Source organism: Chelonoidis abingdonii, chromosome 20, assembly GCF_003597395.2.
Source record: "Chelonoidis abingdonii isolate Lonesome George chromosome 20, CheloAbing_2.0, whole genome shotgun sequence".
Lineage (NCBI taxonomy): Eukaryota > Metazoa > Chordata > Testudines > Testudinidae > Chelonoidis > Chelonoidis abingdonii.
This window is the reverse complement of record NC_133788.1, coordinates 22,593,336-22,616,599: the sequence shown is the minus strand read 5'-3', so window position 1 is coordinate 22,616,599 and position 23,264 is coordinate 22,593,336. Positions and strand designations below refer to the sequence as shown.

At 43.4% G+C, this 23,264-nt stretch overlaps 1 protein-coding gene across 1 annotated transcript in view; it reads left to right on the top strand.

Moving 5' to 3' along the window:
- Positions 1-23,264, top strand: part of TAOK1 (TAO kinase 1) — a 67,366-nt gene that overhangs the window by 30,702 nt on the left and 13,400 nt on the right. The window contains exons 9-18 of the mRNA XM_032788761.2: positions 4,428-4,509; positions 6,932-7,099; positions 7,985-8,188; positions 9,447-9,581; positions 11,404-11,640; positions 12,851-12,979; positions 15,018-15,221; positions 16,115-16,354; positions 21,045-21,257; positions 22,104-22,286. Of these exons, the coding sequence (XP_032644652.1) occupies positions 4,428-4,509; positions 6,932-7,099; positions 7,985-8,188; positions 9,447-9,581; positions 11,404-11,640; positions 12,851-12,979; positions 15,018-15,221; positions 16,115-16,354; positions 21,045-21,257; positions 22,104-22,286 (1,795 nt within the window). The remainder of the gene's footprint in view (positions 1-4,427; positions 4,510-6,931; positions 7,100-7,984; positions 8,189-9,446; positions 9,582-11,403; positions 11,641-12,850; positions 12,980-15,017; positions 15,222-16,114; positions 16,355-21,044; positions 21,258-22,103; positions 22,287-23,264) is intronic.

Here is a 23,264-nt window from a genome sequence, read left to right as displayed (position 1 = left end):
TGAGTCTTGGGGTCCCCCAGGGAAGGTTTTGGGGAGACCAGAGTGAGCCAAGACGCTGGAAATTCTTGGCTGGTGGCAGCGATATCAGATCTAAGCTGGTAATTAAGCTTAGAGGGGGTCATGCTAGCTTCTCAGGTTATAAACGCTAAGGTTCAAATCTGAGTAGGAAGCTATGATTCTCCAGTCTATCTTGCTACCCAGACAAACTGGAATTAGTGATAAAAAGATCACATATGCCAAAAATCACACCCATTTGGGTTGCTTCCAGGCACGGAATACCCAGCGCCTACCCCAAATCAATTAGTATCCTAGATATTACACCAGAGACCACGCCTGTAGCCGATCCTGTAATAAACTATCTAAATGATTACCAACTAGGAAAAAAGAACGAGAACTCTACAGGTTCAAGTAGGCAAAAATATACACAAATGAGGTACCATCTAAATTCTAAGAGTGATAGTTGTAGTGGTCTGTCAATTCAAAGTCTCTTTCAGGGCAGACTCAGCAGGCAACCCCAGAATCTCTGGCTTCAGTTTAGAATCTCTGGCCCTTCAGAGTTTAAACAGAAAAAAAGATGGAAAATTTTCCAATGGGTTTGTTTTATTTCCTTCATTCAGCTTCAAAGCCCACATGACAAGCTTCCTTGCAGATAGCATTTCCTAAGTGGGACAGGGCCATTAACTAATCCTTTGTATTGTGATGATCCTTGATGGCACATCTGATTTTGATAGTCCTTGTGGATGGACAGGGCCGGAGATGATTCCCATGCCTGAGTTCACAAGTTCTGAGCAAACATTTTCAAAGTTATACAACAAAACTTACATATTTTCTTACAGCATGGAGTACAGATATTACAAGTGAGACTAATGCGTGCGGCAATTTACAAGTACTTCACAGAGACGAAACACATTCTTAATAAATACTTATTCTGAGCAAAACTAACATATAGGTGATCTAGTCTTGTATCCAGCTACAAGGCTGTCAGTTCTTTCAGGAAAGATGTGGACAAATTGGAGAGGGTCCAGAGAAGAGCAACGAAAATGATTAACTGTCTAGAAAACATGAGCTATGAAGGAAGATTGAAAAAACTGGGTTTGTTTAGTGTGGAGAAGAGAAGACTGAGGGGGGACATGAGAATAGTTTTCAAGTACATAAAAGGTTGTTACAAGGAGGAGGGAGAAGAATTGTTGTTCTTAACCTCTGAAGACAGGACAAGAAGCATTGGGCTTAAATTGCAGCAAGGGAGGTTTAGGAAAAACTTCCCAACTGTCAGGGTGGTTAAACACTGGAATAAATTGCCTAGGGAGGTTGTGAAATCTCCATCTTTTGGAGATTTTTTTAAGAGCAGATTAGACAAACACCTGTCAGGGATGGTCTAGATCAGTGATCTCCAACCTTTTTATGCACAAGATCAATTTTGAATTTAAGTGGAATCCAGAATCTCCCCCTCCCCTTCCCCGAGGCCCCGCCTTGCTCACTCCATTCCCCCTCCCTCTGTTGGTTGCTCTCCGCCACCCTCACTCACTTTCACCGGGCTGGGGTAGGGGTTAGGGTGCAGGAGCGGGTACGGGGTGCTGGCTCTGGGAGGGGGCTCATGGCTGGGGCAGGGAGTTGGGGGTGCAGGAGGGGGTTCAGGGTGCACAAGGGAGTATGGGGTGCTGGGGGCTCATGGCTGGGGCAGGGGTCTGGGAGAGGTGTGGGCTCCTGCCAGGCGGCACTTACCTTGGGCAGCTCCTAGTGAGCAGCAAAGTGGGGCTAAGTAAGGCAGGCTTCCCCGGCCCCATGAGCGGCCATCGCGGCCTTTGGGAGTGGGGCATATGGCTCTGCATGCTGCCCCCCTCTGCAGGCACCACCCTCGCAGATCCCATTGTCCACAATTTCCCATTCCTGGCCAATGGAAGCTCCGGGGACAGTGCTTGCAGGCAGGAGCAGCACACGGGGACCCCTTCTCCTCCTCCCTTGGGCCTCCTGGCTGCTTCCAGGAGTGGCATGAGGCCAGGGCAGGAAGAAAGCCTGCCTTAGCCCCACTGCGCCATCGGACTTTTAGCAGCTGGAGATCACAATTGTCTGGCAGAGGCTCTAGGGTCGACCAGTCTATTGCAATCTACAGGTTGGTGACCACTGGTCTAGATCATACATGGTCCTGCCTTGAGTGCAGGGGACTGGACTAGATGGCCTCTCAAGGTCCCCTCCAGTCCTAAGATTCTTAGCTAATGTCTGCAGCCTGGACAAGAACTGGCATCTGGCCTGCCAGCATCCCAGTAACATTGTTTGCTAAGCTGCAGTCCTGATGTTTCGATTGTAATGCAGTGTACTGCGCTTTTACAACCTTTTTAACTGTTGTACTCAAAGTGCTAGACGGGATCTTTTCAGGGGGATTAAGGCAAAACGCCACATTTATTAGTAATACAGGTATTAATTAATACTCTATCATATGCATATGATATATTACAGTCATGCATTCACACACACACACACAGACACAAACACACTCCGTCTTGCTGTTGTTACCAACTAGTTGCTCCCCTTAACTGCACTGGCCAGGTGAGTTAGATGGGGGAGGGGTGGAGCCGGGCTTCTGCCGATCCGGATCGATGCTCCGATGGTGACAAGACGAGACCCAGGGTCCTTCTGCAAGACACCTCGTATTTATAGCAGCTTCCCTCTTATGCAAATCCAGACCAGATTCAAAATCTGGGTCTGTGTCCGTTGGTCTGTGTCCGTTGGTCTTTGTGCTGCTTTTTTTCTGGGTGTTGTCCCAATGCTGCTCAAAGAGGGCGTTTTCTAAAGAAGGTGCTTGCTTCTAATCCCTGAGGTCGTCAATATGTCTGCTCTTCTTTATTGGGCCCACTTGACAAGTTGTATTGTCTTTTGCTCTGGCTCCCATTCCCTCTTTAACTGTCTGGAGGTGGGTGTCCCTTGTAGCTGTCTGGAGGTGGGTGTCTTCCAAGCCTCACTCATTCACACCTCATTCAGTCAATGGGGCAATTGATTACAGAGTTGGGGCGGGGGAGATCTTATTCTACTTCTAGCAAAAAGGCACATGTTTCTTTCACTTTATACTATACTATCCTTAGGGGCTATAACATTTGATACAAAGTTTTCTACCAATTTTCTAATACAAAGTTGTATGAGAGAGGCACAATGCCAAGTCATATGAAATACAAAATCAAACAGTGAACAGAAGTTACAGTGCAGGCAAGTGTAGTGAATGGTGAACAGAACTTACATTAATAAAGTGAACAATTAAAAACAATTTCATTATCAGTTCTACATAACCTCACAGATGTTCTGATTAGGTGCTCACACACGATATTTGCAGAAAAGGTTCTGCTCATTTTATAGATTTTTCTGACCAAAAAATTCAAGAATTTAATTTGCTAGAAAACTTTAGTAGAAGAAAAAATCAAGTAATTACCTGGGTTTTTGATGGGAGAGGGAGAAAAAGAGAATCTCACAAGTTCTGTAATCACCATGGCCTTGGCTACACTGGCGCTTTACACCGCTGCAATTTTCTTGCTCAGGGGTGTGAAAAAACACACCTCTGAGCGCAGCAAGTTACAGCACTGTAAAGCGCCAGTGTAAACAGTGCCCCAGCGCTGGCGCGGCTCTTGCCGCTGTACGCTAATCCCCACAGGGAGGTGGAGTACCTGCAGCGCTGGGAGAGCTCTCTTCCAGCGCTGGCACTGCGACCACACTCGCACTTCAAAGCGCTGCAGTGAGAGCGCTCCTGTGGCAGCGCTGTATGGCTGCAAGTGTAGCCATACCCCATGTCAGTAGTAACGTCTGTCGGAAAGTCTGTGTCTTTAAATGAGGAAGGGGCAGAATGTAGAGGCCCAGCATCCAAAGAGATGCGTATTCATGAAATATTCACCTACCCCTGTATGGCCACGCTGCCAATGGATTCCAGAATAGTTTGGAAGACATGTCTGAGACACATTAGGTATTCTGCTCATGCAGTGTGCTGGGGGTTAAACTCACCCTGGGCAGAGGGCAGGCACAAGGCCTGTGTGCTAGTTGAATCTGATAGTTAAATTTGTCCCATCAAAATGAAAGTGGTTTGACAGTGTAGAAATTCACCCCATTAATGATGGCATTCAGAATCATGTGAGCCTTTAGATAACAGCTACAAAGTTTCCTTTGCTCTTGTATTGCACAGTATTCTTGCATTCGGACTCTGAGCGAGTTTGGCAGCTGAGGTTAAAGGATCTACATAGGAGCCAGGGAGTCTGGCTTGACTTAAATATGTTGTGTCAAGTGTTGTGGAGTTTCTTTGTTTTTTTGTTTGTTTTTTTGTTTGTTTGTTTGTTTGTTTTGGGGGGGGAGAGCAAAGAGGTTGTTTTTGCTACAAATGGTTCCTTAATGAGATGTTTAAAATGAAGAAGTCAGCAGTTAACTCAGTTAACATTTTTTCTCTCTTGCAATAGGTCTGATTATTTTCGAAACTTCGTAGATTCTTGCCTCCAGAAAATTCCTCAAGACAGGCCTACATCAGAGGAGCTTCTGAAGGTTGGCTTTCTTGTCTTGTTTTTTTTCCCCCTCAGATGGTGTTAGAAAGAAAGGATTGTATGAAGTATAATGCTCTACAGCACTTTCTTTCTCACCTGCTGCTCTTCTAGACCAAGGTTAAACAGTGCTTTGTCTGTTATCCTTAATACCCTCAAGCTAAAGAACTAACCAACTTTGTGGACTGCACTCTTTCGTATAAGCATTCCTACTTTACTACTCTGTGTCTGAAGCAGCTAGCTAGATTATTCAGTGATCCAGCTGTATCTTCATAGTTACTAATGGAATATTCAGCAAGTGCCATAGGCTGACCACCAAATGTTAGAGTTTCAGTTCCTGAAACTCTGTGTGCCCTGTGGTTGCTATGCTTAATCCTGACAGAGCTGTCATGCATTGGTTAGCAAAATATCTTTCTTTACTTCTCCTCATCCTGTGCTATATACACTCCTGCAGGCTTTTACATTATTCCAGCACCTATGTGCTTTATAGATAGATTTGAAATGTAGCCTCCAGTATGATCAAGTGGATTTTTCTCCCACATACTGCTTTTCTTGATACTGATGCATGTCACTTGTTGGCAGAGTTCCTCCTGTTATGTTGCCTGGCTTCTCCTTCTCCCCTCTCCCATGTGCTGTATCTATTTAATTTCCTTTTCTCTAGCAGTGAAACATAGTAAGTGTCTTTAAATGGTTGCAAAGAGCTGATCCATGCATAAGTGAATATACTTAATTTGAGAACCTACTAGTAGGTATTGATATGGCCTTGCACAAATGTGACTTCTGTAGACTCCCTTGACGGTATCGAGTGGCATTCAGGATTTTGTTTCGGTTAATTTTTCATTCTTCTTGTAAAAGCTATGGCTCTGATTTTTCATCTTTTACTGTAATGATGCTTTCTATTAAATACTTATGTTTCAAGTTCTTGCACTATCAGCACATGACTGCTGACAGCGCAGGATTAGATGGTCACCTTTTTGTATGTTTTAATGCTTAAGTGATCATGAGGCTTTTCCGTTCTTTACATTTCCTAGGATTTTCCATTCAAAAAGTAAACAGAATTCTCCGCTGACGGGCTTAGTGGGAGTGTAGTGTGCCATGTCAGAATTCTCCGCTGACGGGCTTAGTGAGAGTATAGCATGCCATGTCAGAATTCTAAAGTTCAGTTTTATTTTCAACTATACACTTTTTAATTGAAGAGAATTGTGTTGAAAAAATAAATGTTTGTGAGTTTTATGAATATGTTCCTTCCCTATCTAAGTAGCAAAGAGCTGTATGGCAATTAATAGGGATATTTAGGAAATATGAGAAATGTTGGAAATTGCAGTACTGCTTTCCAAAATAACAGAATGAAACTATTAGTATTGTTAATGCTGACTCACATTTATATAGCACAGTTCATCCAGAAGGCTGATAAAACACCTTCAAGCACACACAGATTAGTTTCCATTCACCTTCTGGCAAAATGCAACCATCAGTGGAGTGCAGCAAGTGAGGGATTGGGGGTGGGGACAGGTACTTGTACCTGGTGTTGTGGACCCTGTTTAAGGATCCTAGATACCATTTGACCCTTCCTCTCTCCATGGTATAATAAAAGAGCTAATTTAGATTCAGCTGAGAGTCATGTTACATCATTGGAGATTTTTAAGAGCAGGTTGGACAAACACGTGTCAGGGATGGGCTAGATAATGCTTAGTCCTGCCATGAGTGCAGAGGACTGGACTAGATGACCTCTCAAGGTCCCTTCCAGCCCTATGATTCTGTGATTCTAAGTCTTTCTAATAATTTGAGCAGCACAGCAGTTATAGAACTGAAAGTGAGAAGGAACCATAAATGTTCAAAACCTCCGTTTTATGTCTCACCCAAAAGAGCCATATGCTGAGTATAGATAAGTTATTGATTTAGGCCTGGTCTAGAATAGGAAAAAGGCTGTTTAAAAAAATAAGTTAGTTAAGATTTTAAATGCCACTTAGCAGTCAGTAGAGTAGAATAGAGACAGAGCTTAACACCTCTAAGAAACATGTTAGCTGGCTGTGATTGACTGACCAGCTAACGTGTTTTAAAGGTGTTATCACTCAGAGAAGACAGCGCTTAAGTACTATTAAAATCAAACATCCTGTTCCTTAGTCTTGGCAAGATCTCTGAAGGAAGAGTTCCAGTGAACTGAGTTGCAGCCCCTTCTTTCCTGCAATGTCTCTAAAGTCCATGGATGTCTCCCATCAAAGTACTGACCAGGCTCAACTCATCTAGGTTCTGAAATCTGATAAAATCCCAGCCAGAGCTAATATGGCTATAGGTTACATTCTTCTTCTACCTATTTAGGGAGGAGGAAGAAATATGACCAAAATTCATGAAGGTAGTTTCTGGCAAAGTATATGCACTGGAGATATGAAATATTAGTCACCTGTGTATGTGTGTGTGTTCTGCAGCACATGTTTGTTCTTCGGGAACGGCCTGAAACAGTGTTAATAGACCTGATTCAGAGAACAAAGGATGCAGTGAGAGAACTGGACAATCTGCAGTATCGCAAAATGAAGAAACTCCTTTTCCAGGAGGCACACAATGGGCCTGCAGTAGAAGCACAGGAAGAGGAGGAGGTAAGAAGAGCTAAGAGAGACGATGGATCTCTCAACATAGAGATATTAGTAATGATCATTAGGATTTAGAATAAACTCATTAAGATGAATGGAGGCTGTTCCTGTCACTCAGAGTTATTGCTTCAGGTTGGCTGCAGCCTCTGGCCTTGTCCACCCTTGTTTCTAGCCAGCCGCAACGGGGCGAACTCCTAATGTAGGAAAAGAAAGCCAGGACTTGCACCTATACTTGAAACCAGGGTGAAAATCCTGGCATTTCTTGCCTTCTGGAGGGATTTGTGCTGGTGCACCTTCACTGATCCCTGAAATAAGGGCTAATCGCAACCTAAGCAAGGCCACTGGCCGTCGTCATTGCATCAGTTACATCTGGTTCACGTTTTGAAGGTTTTTTCATCTAACCATGAAGGGTAGAAACACACACTTCAAAAATAAATAAATACAGAATTAAACCCTAGATTATGGAGCACATGGTAGAACCACAAGCCAGAGCCAAAGCCCAATTCTCTCCTTGTGCAAAAGGGACAGGAGTACTTTGTAAAAGTGCTGGCATCGCTCCTAGGGGAAGATAATACTGCTGTCAAAACAGTTTTTGGGGACACAGCGTTGTTTATTCACTGTCGAGTTTCACATCTTAGCGTGCTCCCTTCTGAAAAGAATCTGACAGCAGCCAGGTTAATTTTGTAGCAGATCTTTTCTCTCCCCACCATTCCCGCAGAAGAAACATTTAGTAGCATATGTCTGAAGAGTGGGCAGCTGCAGTGACTTGGCAGGTGGATGCTGATATAAAGGCATCTTATTAGCATATTGTTTGGCAAGATCGATAACATTACAATAGTGATGGACTGTTTTATTTTAAAGATGGTAACCAGCTCTTTTTCCTGCCCTTAGGAGCAAGACCATGGCGTTGGCAGGACAGGAACAGTGAACAGTGTCGGAAGTAATCAGTCCATTCCCAGTATGTCCATCAGTGCCAGTAGCCAAAGCAGTAGTGTTAACAGTCTTCCAGATGCCTCAGATGACAAGAGTGAGCTAGACATGATGGAAGGGGACCACACCGTGATGTCAAATAGCTCTGTCATCCACTTAAAGCCTGTGAGTGTTAGCTTTCTAGCCAGACCAGCTTGAATGATACTGGGATTTCACTTGGTATGAACGGTGTAATGTATGCAGGTTTTGGCTGATACAGAGGCATAAATCCTTGCTTCCATAGTAAGCATAGTAGTGCAGATTTTAAAATTTTGTACCAAAAGATTAATGTGCATTGAAAAGAAGTCCTCGTCAGAAGGCTGATGTAAAACTTTTTAAAAAGCCTGTTTTATTAAATTGTCTGCATAGCAATTTTGTGTTAGTTTGAAACCCGTTTGGGATTGCCCATTGGGAACTGGTTTATTTAATGAATGTCCTGGGCTCATCCAGTGCTGTTTTACAGGGCAGAAGCTGTAAGTGTTCTTCCTCCTTTTTACTTCTTCATTAGTAGGTTCTCAAGCATTAGACCTGCAGCAGTGGCAGAGAACTGTTCCTGAAGTACCCGGCTTCCCATTACTTGACTGAATTTTTAATTAATGAACCAAGTTACACAGGATAAGAATTGCAGCATTCTGAGCATGGCATGCTGTGAAACCACTTCCCTTACTTACCTTGGAATGATGAAGGATCAGCAACAGTGTCTCCCTTTGAACCACACTGCTCTTACTACACGGGTCATGATACACTTTTCAGACTCGTATGTTTTCATAGTTCATGGTGGCAGTGGCTGTAATTTTTTCTTTAATAAGATATGAAACAGGGATATATGCTTTTCCTCAGGCAGCTGATTAGTGTATAACATAGTTAATTACCAATTGCCTGATGATGAATCAGAGATGCAAAACATAAACATATAGAATATGACATGGGAAATCAAAAGTGTTTTCCTTTAAGTGTTTCTACAGTTAGTGAAATTAACCTTGTTATCTGGCGTGATTGTGAAGGAGGAGTTTGTCTATCTGGTTGGGTTAAAGATATTATCTGCTATGTAGAGTGCTGGTTGGAAGTAGCCTGTTGAACATCTCAATAATCTGTTTCGCTTTATTATTTTTTCCACTCTCACTGTTGAGCAAGTTGGTTTCCTCTTAGCTATAACATTATGAAATGAAATTTCAGCATCCTAAGTTCCAGGGTCAAGGTTTCTGTTTTCTATTCTATATTTTCAGCTGTCTTATTGTCAGCAGTTGCCTTTCAGGACTAGTGCATCTGATGCACTTTTGCTTCTGTTTTCTTAAGGATGTCTTTGAAGCACACTCAGATGACAATGTGAGTAACATGGATTCTCCTTATTCTCTTGACTGTTAATATTTTTCCCACTGTTAAGGAGGAAGAAAATTACAGAGAAGAGTCTGATTCTAGAACAAGGACATCAGAACCACAGTCTCCACCCCAAGTATCTCGCCACAAGCCACATTACCGCAATCGAGAGCACTTTGCTACTATACGCACAGCATCACTGGTAGGTTTAGTTTTTTCTGTTGCTTAAATTGTGGAAACCGGATGAATTTAGAGGTTTAGCTATAATGTTACTTGCAGCTTTTAGGATTTCATCAGAATGTGAAGTGTCATCATACACTCAAAAATGTTATCACAAAAATAATTAGAGCCAACTTACTAATATAAATATAACCCCCAGGGCAAATATTTTTATATAGCTTATGTATTTTCAAAAACAATGCCTAGTAGTTCATAGGGAATCTGCAGCATCAAATGGTTTATAGTTTCATGACACAAAACCAAATATTCCCATCTAATTTTACACCCTAGTTTCTGTATGTTACACTGTATGCATGTATAAGTTGGTCAGCTGAACCTGTCCTCCTCAATACAAAAATAATCTTGGCAGTCCAGTATGGTGTTTCCATTATTGCATTGCTGTGAAGCCATACCATAGATCGAGGGCTTCACAATAAAATTTTTAGTGGCTTCAGAGTGGCGCCACCAATTCTTGCTGAGGGTCACTCTGACAGATTTTCCTAAAATACTTAATTAACTTTAGAAAAAACAAATAAATATGCACATATACATCTCCAAATCATTGTCATTTATTTATGTAGGTTTTTTTCCCCAGATTCTATAATAAAAATAATGTACAATTGTATTTTAGTTTACCTGGCCCACACTGCCTTCCCTGGTCCACCACAGATCCCCGTTGCCTCCCTGAGCTCCTCACTGCCCCCATGAGTCCCACTGCTTCCTTTCCCTCCTCCCCCCAGTGCCATGAGCTCCCTTCTGCGGCTTCACAACCCAGGCTTTTGACCATGGTGCCTGGTGAAGCCCAGAGCCCCATGACTGGAGACGATGGAGTAGGGGGAGAGGTGTCCTGAAGCCTGGAGTTCCACGGCTGAAGATGAGGGATGGGGCTGAAGGTCCCCCACCCCCAACCCCATGGCTCGGTAGGGAGGGGCCGCTGCTTTGCCCCCTCCCCCATTTCTGCCCAGAAGGCTGTCATGGCTGCAGGAAAAACCCCTGGTGGCCACATTTGAGAAACTCTGTTCTGGATCTTGCAAAATAAAAAGTGGATCTGTAAAACTGGGTTACTCACCAGCATTTTTCACAGTAGAATTGGATGACTTTCCTTAATTTTTACTGGTGAAACTCAGAGAGCTTGTAACCCCTCTGTAACTGGACTCATGATTTTCCAACATAAACATTAATGTTGAATGCATTTGAGGTGTCATCTTCTGTGCCTCTGGTGTTGGAGAAGTGAATAGCACCATAGAAAAAGAGGTCACATTTATAAAAGTTCAGGCTTTTGAAATGAGAGACACAGTGGTCTCTGTGCTAAGTGTTTCTAGACATTTGAGAATGTTATGTTAAACCATGTTTAGCTGAGATTACAGCTATTGCAGAAATACTGCTTTAAGCTAAGAGAGAAAGTAAAGTCACGCTTTACATTGCTGCTAATACAGGGTGCTACTCGTCACCTCTGTGAAGTGTTTTTGTTAGTAGAAACCATCTTGAAAACAGAGTTTGGTTAAAATGCAAAATCAGGATGACAGTGCGCGCGCTCTCTCTCTCTCTCATTTATAGGCATTGTTAACAACTAAGAGAAGCCCATTAGGGACCTGTCTGATCCTTTTGTGTGTTACAGTAGCAAAAGAAGGCTGTCTCTCTTAGTCAAATCAGTTTTTAGCTGTCTGTTGCCCCTTGGAGCTTATGCTCTTCTTTCCAACAAAGTTATACATCATTGTTGAATCCTTTGGTTGTGTAAATTGAAGAATGCTGAAAAACAGATTAAGATGCATTAACTCTTTATCCTGCTATGGTTGTCTTACTAGGTGACGAGGCAAATGCAGGAACATGAACAAGACTCTGAGCTCCGAGAACAGATGTCTGGCTATAAACGCATGAGACGGCAGCACCAGAAACAGCTGATGGCACTGGAGAACAAACTGAAGGCAGAGATGGATGAGCATCGCCTCAGGTTGGACAAAGATCTTGAAACGCAGCGAAACAACTTTGCTGCAGAAATGGAAAAGCTAATTAAAAAACATCAAGCAGCCATGGAGAAGGAGGTAAGAGATTAAGATTTAGAGACTGGTCTATGTTTGTTAATTACATTGAATTGTCCACTTTTCCTCGCTGAAGAAGAGATGACATTGTAGTCTCTTACATGTCTGTTTTCAGGAGCCAAGCAAATTGATAATTAGAAAAAGGCTAATACATCACCTCCTTACACTTAAGGGGTTTATGTAACTAGAGGAAAGGTATGTCTTACATCACAGTGCGTTGTACTAAATGTTAGCATACTGAGCCCAGAAAGAATTACAGTAAGGATTTTCCTTTCTATTGTCCTGTATCCTTTGTCTTCTTGACTTTATGTATGTTTTAAAAGTGAATTAAGTGCATTCTTCAGAAATGACCAGTAATCTTAGTAGTAGAATAGCACCCTTGCCTTGTATGACTCCTGTTGGGAGTTATAATTCAGATAAAATGATCTTACACAGAAATGTGTCAGTTGTGCTTAGAATGTTCATACTTTTATTTGTGTATGAATATACTTATTTGTTAACCAGTCATGATGGACTAGTGCCACCAAAGAAGATGGTTGGTGACTATTCTTTAGGTGTTCTTAACGGTCACTGGGTGGAACTATGCCATTCTGTATTGGTCTTTATAGTATAGTGCCTGAGGGTACATCTACACTGCAAAAATAACAAAAGCCAGGGCATCAAATCTCAGAGCCTGCATCTACAGACTCAGGCTTGTGCTACAGCACTAAAAATAGCAGTGTAGGTGTTTCTTCTGGGGATCTGAGACCCACGCCCTTTGCTGCCTTGCAGAACCCAAGATCCAGCCCAAGCAAGAATGTTGACATACTCCTTTTAGTGTCCTGGTGTGAGACCGAGTCTGCAGACCCAGGCTCTGAGGCTTAGGCTCTGAGCGCTTTTTCTTTTTTAAACAGTGTAATTGTACCCTGAGTGTCTCTCTGCAGTTTTCCTGGTCATGAGGGAGTTGACTTTATTACTTGGTTAAAAATAAGCTAGAGCTTAGGTCTAAGTAATAAAGCACTGAGCAAAGACTGTCAATGGGTGCATTCGTGGGGGGAAACTGCAAAATGAGAGAGAGCAGAATCTGCACAGTCTTGATTCTCTTTGAAAGGCGCGGTGAGTATATGTTAAAGGTACAAAGCAATAGCGATTCGCATGGGGTCTGAAATGGAAGTGGAAATCTGTTAAACTGATTGAGTCACAGAAATTCATTGGGTTTTGTCTTCTGGTATAGGCTAAAGTGATGGCCAATGAAGAAAAGAAATTTCAACAACATATTCAAGCCCAGCAAAAGAAAGAACTGAACAGCTTCCTGGAGTCCCAGAAGAGAGAATACAAGCTCCGTAAAGAACAGCTCAAAGAGGTAACCCATTTCTTACGAGAACAAGAAAGTACTAATTGTACTAACACAATTGTATTTGTATGATAAATTGTACGAACACACTGAACTCCTAGAATTAAGAGATGCCAAGATGCTGCAAAGTAATTTTAATCTGATCATGGCAAATTCTGTATTGAGATTCCAGTCAGACACTTGCTGAAGACGTCATTTGTAATGTATGTTATTGATCTTAAAACAGAAGTGTGTGTTGTCATGTTGGCATCCACATAGCTGTCTACTGAAATACAGGTTTTTCCATTCTTTAATTTTGTTTCCCAGTTCAGCACCAGCAAGGTGCTTATAAACTTAAGAATGCTAGGGAAGGAGAGAGTAGTTTAGGAAAGAGAGTTCTCGCTATTAGGATGTAAAGCAGCATACTATGGAATATATCTTTTAGCTGCATCTCTTGTAAATAGAGGACCATTCATTAGTGACATTTTTCATCACTAGGTTATCAATACCTCTGTTGGAAAAGCAGGAGTGTAGAGCAGAGCAGGTGAACTCTCGAAGTTTTGCTAAAAAATAACTTCTATAAGATAGTAAAAGAAGTGGGAGAAGCTATTTAGTGTAAATAACCACTGTGTTACTTTGAAAATCATGATCTTCATCAGATCCAGAGGGAAATATAGGTGCAGACGTCCTGATTCCTTTTACAGACTGACTGACATCACACCACCATAGAGTTTTTGAAAGAGCCATTTAATTCTGAACTATTAATTCCTGTGATTCAACTGTAGAACTAGCAGTTAACAAATCCAGAAGCAAATACACCTCTACCTCGATATAATGCAACCCAATATAACACAAATTTGGATATAATGCAGTAAAGCAGTGCTCCGGGGGGAGGGGCTGCGCACTCCGGTGGATCAAAGCAGTTCGATATAACGCGGTTTCACCTATAACACGGTAAAATTTTTTGGCTCTGGAGGATAGTGTTATATTGAGGTAGAGGTGTATCCCCAAACATAGATATTTCCTGGGAGGAAGAAACATGGAAAGTAGTAGAGCTGAGAGACCTGTAAAGCTGTGATGGGTTGAAATCTTTCTCTGGTCATACTATAGTTAGTATTTAAAGGGCAATGCCCTATGATGTGTTGACTCTCCTTGATAAAAATACAGCGGCATTCTGTGTGGTATTAACTCTTTTATATGTGGGGACTAGTCTAATAACCATACTGGTCCATCTAGTATGTATTACTTCTCAAATTATAGGGAGAGCTTGTGTAAACAGACTAATTCCTGACTTTGTCAAAGTCCTTTTTGAATTGAAGGGTGTCTCGAATTGTATATCAAATTTAGCATCCAAGTTTGAAAACATGGTCAATCATCTCTCCTATTTACTTCTGTGTACTGTTTCTTTGTAAATTATGGGTTCTTGATAACTGGGTCCTGCCTTGAGGACTTAAATGTGTTATATATATCTCCATGTAATGGCCCCAAAGCGCTTAAGCAGGTTCTTAAGTGCTTTGCAAGATCAGGGCCTATATAAACAATACTGGTAAATTACATAGGATGAATTTGTTCTGGTCCCATTTTCATCCTAGCTGTGATATGTCAGTGGCTGGGTCATATACTTGTGTGTGTGCATAAATCTTAGACCACTGCATTGGCCATTGGACTGAGATGGAGAGGTTTTTTCCGCTGGAAAGGCCAATAGAAGTGCCTCATAAATTGGAATTGACACGAATACAAGTAACATTACATCATCAGTGGTAGAATATATTATTCTCAAGCTTTTGTATCCTTTCACACTTGTCTAAAGGAAACTCAGCGGCAAACCAATGTTTTGAAGTTAACTTAAAATGACAGGCTCAAGCAGCCAAAATTCAACTTGTCCCCTGGAATGGCCATAGATATGCAATATCATGCACTTTGCTGAGAGTTCTGCAATATCTGGGCACGAGAGGATGAAGTAACACAGTCTAACTGAAGTGTAGTTGATTATGCAGGTCAGCACAGTTGCTCAGTGTCAAAGAGCTTAACATGATTATTCTAAAATTAATTATCCTGGTCTTGTCAGGAGCTGAATGAAAACCAGAGCACTCCAAAGAAGGAGAAGCAGGAGTGGCTCTCCAAACAGAAGGAGAACATTCAGCATTTCCAGGCAGAAGAGGAGGCCAACTTGCTGCGGCGCCAGAGACAGTATTTGGAGCTGGAGTGCCGGCGTTTTAAGAGAAGAATGCTTCTCGGGCGCCATAACCTGGAACAGGACTTAGTTCGGGAGGTGAGAGGGAAAGGGAAAAGGAAAAACCCTTGAACCATGTTAGTCCCAGATACACCATGTAGGACATGTGCTGTGTAACCAAAACCCTGTGCTTGGTATAGGAAATGGTGTTGCCTGATTTAGGGTGACGTTTGTAATAGATTAGTTTAAATTGACACATTGTGATGAAAACCAACATGCCTGTTTAAGGGATCATTCGTTATCAAAGACTCACTGCTATACATTATGTATGGAAGTGTTAACAGAAGCAAATGGATAATAGCCAGCTTTAAAAACCTCTTTAGAAAGCAACTACTATGGTTAAGGCTAGAGACCTCCATGACTTCAGCCTGCAGTAGCTGGGAGCTCTGAGCCGTAGTGGGTGGCTAGGATACCTCACAGATCTCTGCTGCTGTGGGCCGCAGGGGTCCCCCCAGCTCCGAGCCAGGGATCCTGGAGCTCTGAGCCCCCATGGGTGGTGGGGCCCCCGAACTCCGAGCTGGGGCCTGCCCAGCTGCCACCGGCAGTGTGGGGACCCCGCAGCTCCCCATTTTGTGAGGATATTTTTAATATACTTCACGGACAGGTCACAGGCTTCCATAAATTTTTCTTTATTGCCCGTGACCTGTCCGTGACGTTTACTAAAAATATCCATGACAGAATCTTAGACTTAACTATATAAATTGGAATTGTTTAGCAGCTATGACATGAAGCAATGTGAAGTGATTTATTTTTTTGATCACCTTTCCTAATATTTTATACCTGATACCTACCACAAGTAAGTTGCAGAAAAACCCTGGTGTACTATCTAAGTTGCTTTGGTAGAACCATTGACATGCACTGCAGTGAACATGATCCCATTAAGCTAGGTACACAAATAACTCATGGCAATTAATTCTCGCTCTGTGGCTCAGGAGTTAAATAAAAGGCAGACACAGAAAGATCTGGAGCACGCCATGTTGCTGCGACAGCATGAGTCTATGCAAGAACTGGAGTTCCGCCACCTCAGTACCATCCAGAAGATGCGTTGCGAGCTGATCAGGCTTCAGCACCAAACTGAGCTCACAAACCAGCTGGAATACAACAAGCGACGAGAGCGTGAGCTAAGGCGTAAGCATGTCATGGAAGTTCGACAGCAGCCTAAGAGTCTGAAGGTATTGTGTAGTCTTGGAGCGTGGTCGAGATGGGGAGGGAGAGTAAACAGGCCATGGTTTGTGCTCCCAGGCACAGTGCAGCGCAGGGCTTTCTACCCAACAGTTACAACTGTGTCACAGGTTCAAGCACCAGCATGGTTCCAGTTTGTGGTGCACGGGAGTCCTTAAGGTCCTTAGCCATGTTATGTAACTGGGCTAAAGCTCTTTGCACCACACTGCCAGCCTCTCCTTCTTTAAGGCTTTTCATGAAGCTCAGTTATTCAAGGAGGTTTATAACTACCTAGTACATGGCTTTATTTGATTAAAAAATCAGCTCTTCACAAAGCCAACGATGCTTACCCAAGCCACCAGATGATCTTGCTGTCTTCACTTGCCTCCTTCCCCCACTGCCCCATTGTTTCCCATAATCATCTATTGTTCTTCCCTTAATTAAGATTGTAAAATTTTCAAGAAGGGCACCCTGGGCCAGACCCTTACCAGGTGTGCACTGGCATAGTTTAATTGACTTCATTTGAGCAGCACCACTTTATAGCAGCTGAGACTCTGGTCCTGTCTGTTTCTGTTCTGTTCAGAGCTGTGCATGTATGTTGAGCTACGTAAATAATGGGACGTGGCTACGCTAACTGGATCCCAGTATTGCAGGCAGGCCCCTACTACACCCTTCCCTCACTTTTTAAATGGGTGCCGTTCAGCAGCTGCAATTTGGCTTCCGTTTTAAAATGGTAAATTCTATTAGAAGTTGGATTTTAAATATTTTTATCCTTGCAGCCATCCCTCTCCCTACCCCCACCCAAAATAATCCAGCAATAATTTTTAAAGCCTAATTTTGCTGCTGCACATGGAAATAAAATGAACAAGCTCTCCAGTTAACAGACTGGATATGCTTCCATTAGTGGTGTCAGTGGACAAGCAGCTGCAAATAAAAAATATTAACCAATGCAATATCAGAGGGGAAAAGAATCTAATGCTAACCCATCTCACGTTCTGTCCTGTGTTTGCACTGGTGTCTGAGCAGAACTGTCCTGCCTCTGGAGTGGAGGCTGTTAGTGTTCCCATTATAAGCCCTTCTCTTCAGCCACAGAAGTCCTGTTGTCTCATGTGAGGTGCTTAGCGAACAGGATATAAGGCCCTTCACATCACTACCTAGTTCTGTGCAGAAGGAGACCCCTTCACTCCACCCTGGATTTCAGCTGTGCCCACATCAGAATGTGCCATGTGCCATACGGAGCATGGGGTCCTTTGTTGCTCCAGATCTCTGGGAGTTGTGGTTTGCCCATCTGACTCAGTTCACACCAACTGTAGGTTGTTTTCTTGACAGAAATTGTCTGGAAACCAGCTTGGAAATAGTACTTCTGCAGTGAAAAGAAATGATTTGTCAATCTCATAATTGTATTAAGTAGTTAAAAACTGACTGCTGATCACAAGGGACCATCTGATCACTGTGTTCAGAATCTCCAAGGATATAGTACTGAAATAGCTGATGACTTCGCAAAGAAGCACTACTGCATTATAGCTGAATAAAACTGAAGCAGCTGCATTAGGTTGATCCTTCTAAAGTTAACCTGAATGAATTCTGCTTCCCCAAGGTGATAGGGTATAAGCACAAGCAGACAATGTGTCCATATTCATTCCCTCCCCCTGGTTGGCAGTTACAGCAGAGAAGTCAAGGGACCTGAGTGGGTCATGGAGACTGAACTGCCTTACAGTCATCCCTGCAGGGCAGGCTCAAGCATGCTGGCAAGGTGTATGAGGTGCCTACACTGCTGCCTGTGTTCTACCTGTTTTGTGATTGATGAAGAACTTCAGAGTCCGGAGCAGTGAGTCCAGCACCAAATCTGTGTACACAGAACACTAATCATGAAGACCATTGGAATAACAATACTGCTTAAAGTCCAATACTTGCTTTATTGGAACTGTTCACTAGAATTAACTCTTTCCCTCACTTCTGAACAGTGCATGCATGTGTTTTATTGACTGCAGTTGTTATCTAGATTCTCTCTTTAGCAATGTTTTCCTTTATTAAAGGGTCCCAGTTGCAGGGCTCTCCTTTTATACTGGGAGTAAGGTTTTCACAATCAAATGTCTATTGCAGTCCTTGTCTGTGCCTGAAGGAATGGTGTCTAGAAGTAATCCTTCAATGAAAAGTGCTCTGTTACCACTGTTCTGAGTGTCTAACTTGTTATCCTCTTTCTGGTAACTCACAATGCAAGGCCAACATGATCTTGTCATAAACCTGACTGGAAACCTTACCCTTCCCTTCTGTTTCCTATTGTTAAAGTCTTTGCACTGGAAAGCTGTAAACAAAGTCTGGTGTCCAAGAGAAACTTCACAGAAAGTGAGGAGAAATGCATTGTTACTCTCTGGCTGTGACCAAGTCTTTGATAGAAATATATGGCCTGCAAGTACTTCCCTTCAGGGCAGGGGGTGGGGAGAGCAGCTGTAAGGGCTTTCCTGCAGGGAAATGGCTTTTGGTTAATTTAGAAAGGGTAAAAGTCCCATCTTTCCCTCTGCGATACATGTATCAGCAGAATAGAAACAGAATGCATGCAGGCATTCTGGACCAGGGAATCAGAGTGTTCTTTGGAAACCAGGCCAGTGGAAACCAGAGGCTTTTCTTGTGGGTAGAGCCTCCTAGGCAATAATTTTGTGGTGGGGGCAAGGTTGCAAGCAGTGATCCCTCTCTGAGGGACACGAGCAGGAGTTGGGTCCTGCCATCTCTGGAACCACAAATGCCAGAGGAGCAGGCAGCCAGTGAGTTCCCCACTTTCCTGAGGGCAGTGATGCTCAGGATTCAGGCTCCTGCCCTGGATGGCGGGCAGCAGGCTATGGTCTTGGGGGTTTGGGCTGTGGTCTGACCCCCCACATCACCCCTGGCTCCCACTGCCTCCCCATCCCTCTATCATCCCTGGCCCCTGCTGTCTCCCTACTCACCTCCCCATCCAGGGCTTAGTTTGTGCCCTGGTTTGCCAGGGCTGAGTAAGTTTGCTGTGAAAAGTGATATTAACAAACATACAAATATTTCTTTTCACATCAGCAGCAAAAGAAACAAGAACAGCAAAAGACAAGAATGTGCACAGCACCTTATTTGTGTTTCTATTCTGTTTAGATCCAGTAAAGAATAGAAATAACTGTACATTATTTTTATTATTGAGTTTGCAAAGAACCTCTACACAAATAAATTATGGACATGGATCAGTGCATATTTATTTGTTTTTCCTGAAGTTAATTAAGTATTTTAGGAAAAATTGTCAGAGCAGCCACCAGCAAGAGTTGGTGGCCACACTTTGAGGCCACCAAAAATTTTGTTGTGAGAACCCCTTCAGGCAGTAAGGTATTGAGGACATATGGAACAGGGTTTGAGCTATGTTATTCTCTCACAAGGCCCTTCTAGGTAGTCATAAATGCTGTGCTTTATCTGCCTCTAAGGCAGCTGAACCAATTCCAGCACCACTTAGTAGAGTGGCTGACAGTCGGAGATGCTAGTAAAAGCATTTGTCTTCCCTATCCAGGTGCCAGGGCTTCTCCATGGAACGGGGCAGGGATCCATTCTCACACCTAGGTGCCTGCTACTGCTGCAGCACTTTTAAACATCAAAACCATGGAGGGACTGACTGTGTAGCCCAGAGTCAGTGCTCTGCGTTGCCACTTTCCCAGTCTTTCTGCTCTTCTCCAGTCTGGCAGGGGCTGGGAGCCTCTCTAGGTTTAATGGTGACCATAGTAATAATTGTATAGCACCTGCCAGCCCAGGATCTCAGAGCACTTTACAGGTCCCTTGTGAGGAAGGTAAGGATGAACCAGACGTGGACACTGAAACACAGAAAATTAATTTACCCAAAGTTACACAGCAAGTCAGTAGCAAATCCAGGTACTTAACTGTATCTAATGACTCCTAATCTTTTGTTTTAAGTGCTAACACACTTCTTGACAACACACACAGCTTTGGGTGCAAAAGAAGAGCATAGGAAGGACCTCAGGTCTCCAGCAGGTGCCTGGAGGGCGAGTACTTATGTAGTTGAGTGTTTGTTAGATTAGGCATGATACTACTACATACGATGACCCCCTCTTCCAGAGATAAAATTTGAGTCCCCTGCTAACCAAGTAATGTCACCAAACCTGTACTGGTCAAAATTTTCCATGGTAAGATAATGCTTTACTGCAAACCCTTATTAAAGTCAGGTCCTAGCATCAAAGGTTAAAATACAAATGTCCTTCATCGAATCCTAAACCAAAAAAGATCTTTTTCTGTACACAAATATTGCTAATTTGCTTTTTTCACAACAATAAATCCAGCGTAGCCATGTGTAAGTAAGGCTTTAATGGCTAATAACTCTTACACCTATCATGCAAGAAGTCTTCTTGAGAAGCAACACCCAGGACTGAATCCAGTCCAGTGGCAAATGGGTCCCTTTGTGTAGTGACAACTGTATGTAGTCTGGAGCTTTGGTAGAAAAGTGTCGTCTGTATTCTAATTGTTTTGCACACAAACAAAATGTAACTGGCCAAATGTCAAAGCAGCTGCAGCAGCATGATCTTTGTTTCTTGTGTGCTCATCTCTTTACTCTTCACACTTTTTATATTCATATACGTTTGGGATTTGTGAACTCCTGCCCTTGAATATGGAATGAAATATCACTGAGTATCTTGCTTCCATCTTTGACATATACTGGGTTTTTTCCTCATCCTCCTCTAGTCTAAAGAACTACAAATAAAGAAGCAGTTTCAGGACACATGCAAGATCCAAACCAGACAGTACAAAGCATTGCGAAACCACCTACTGGAGACCACACCAAAGAGTGAACACAAAGCTGTCCTGAAACGGCTCAAAGAAGAGCAGACCCGGAAACTGGCCATCCTAGCTGAGCAGTATGATCACAGCATCAATGAAATGCTCTCAACACAAGCTGTGAGTTGCCTCTGAGACCTCGTACACATATGCTCAGCCCAGCATGTCAGTTTGCATTTTGACCTGGAGTCACCCTGGCAGCAGAGTGGTTTTCTTCCTTTGCCACACATGCAGCACCCAGATTCAGATCCCAGACTCAGCCCTTCTCATGTGGGGAGGGGTAGCTCAGTGGTTTGAGCATTGGCCTGCTAAGCCCAGGGTTGTGAGTTCAGTCCTTGAGGGGGCCACTTAGGGATCTGGGGCAAAATCAGTACTTGGTCCTGCTAGTGAAGGCAGGGGGCTGGACTTCATGACCTTTCAGGGTCCATTCCAGTTCTAGGAGATAGGTATAGCTCCATGTATTTTTAATTCTGCAGAAACAGCCTTCAAATCCGGAGGCAATACTCGTTGTTGTGTAAGTGGTTTTAGGCTGTTGAGCTGTGCTGCTAGTTACTGTTCTGCATTGGCAGGGATGTGCGCTAGAGCCCTTTCCCATCTCTGACTAGGATTCTGTGCAACCCGCTAGTAACTCTGCATTGGAAATGTGGCATTCCATTAATCCGCTTGTATGCAAGAGAGGAAAACTGTGCTTTCTCTCAGCTTCCCTCTGGCAAAAGTGAGAGCTGAAGATGTTCATACCACTTAGCCAGCCTTCAGCTCTCCCTGTAGAGAGCACTTGGTAGAGTAGCTTGCAGCAGCATTGCCATCTTACTGCCCCAGGGTTTGTCACTGTGTGTTCCCTGTTCACTGAAAGTGGATACAATAGAAAGCAATTGTATTGCTAAGAAAACAAATGTTTTCACCCGTACAGTGTGTCACGAGTGGCTATCCCACAGTGAAACATCTCTATTGTCTTCCTTCTCACAGCTGCGTTTGGATGAGGCACAGGAAGCAGAGTGCCAGGTTTTGAAGATGCAGCTGCAGCAGGAACTGGAGCTGCTGAATGCGTATCAGAGTAAAATCAAGATGCAGGCTGAGGCCCAGCATGATCGGGAATTGCGTGAACTGGAACAGAGGGTGTCCCTTCGCAGGGCCCTCCTGGAGCAGAAGGTAAAGGCAGCTGAGGGGCCTTGGGAGCAGCAGTCAGCACTGGCCACGTTCCGGGAGTTTGACTATGAAAAGCTAACGTTAATAGGACAATGCTGTAATACTGGTTTTGACCCTTCCCTGGGTTCTCTCACTTGGGAGGCAAAATGGCATCATACTAGTCACTGGCAGAGTTCCTCTTGTCCCATCACTGATAGCGATAGGGAGAATGGGGTCCTGGTCTGCCCAGGGTAACAGTGCTGTGGCACATTGTAGGGCTGAGGTGCAGTGTGCCTGGACCTGGGGTGGTGAAAGGGGAGCCTTTGTATTGAACTTCATGACCACCTCCTCCTCCTGGCTGGACTGCAGGGCTGATGGAGGGGAGGCTGCTGTGATGGTGAGTCTTTAGGTAGAAGGGGAAAAGCAATGTTCTCTCCATTGTCCCTAGGCGGTGGATTCTCTCTCCAAGTTCAGGAGAGGGAAAATGTAACACAGCAAAGTAGAGTTTCTACAAGTTTCTCTGGTATCAGGAATAATGACCTTGAAGTAGAAGGGGTAGAGTGCACCAGCACAGATTTGTGATGGGGTGCGGCACTGAACAGAAATGTTTGTTCTGTGCAGCTTCACTCCATTAAAAGTCTATGAAGACCCAGCTGTGATGCCTCCGTATAATGACTTTGATTAAAGTTAGACAGCCATTGAGAAGAAACATGGTATTCAAATCATAGTTAAAAAGTCCAGAGGCCTGACCCTAATCCCATTACAAGTTGGAGCAGCCAGAAACAAAAACAGAGAATCCACTGAACTCCAGAGCTTGGTTTAGAATTGCTTACCCATACCAAGCATGCCTCCCTGTGCTACCCCAAATCTGTGTTGTGAAACTGTGTGTCGTGGCAGCATACTAAGCATGTCACAGCAAAGGGAAATATGCTCCTGGCCTTCATCCTGCAGAATTTCCCCTTTTGACTTACCCCCATGGGGTGTCAGACATCGTAACTTTGA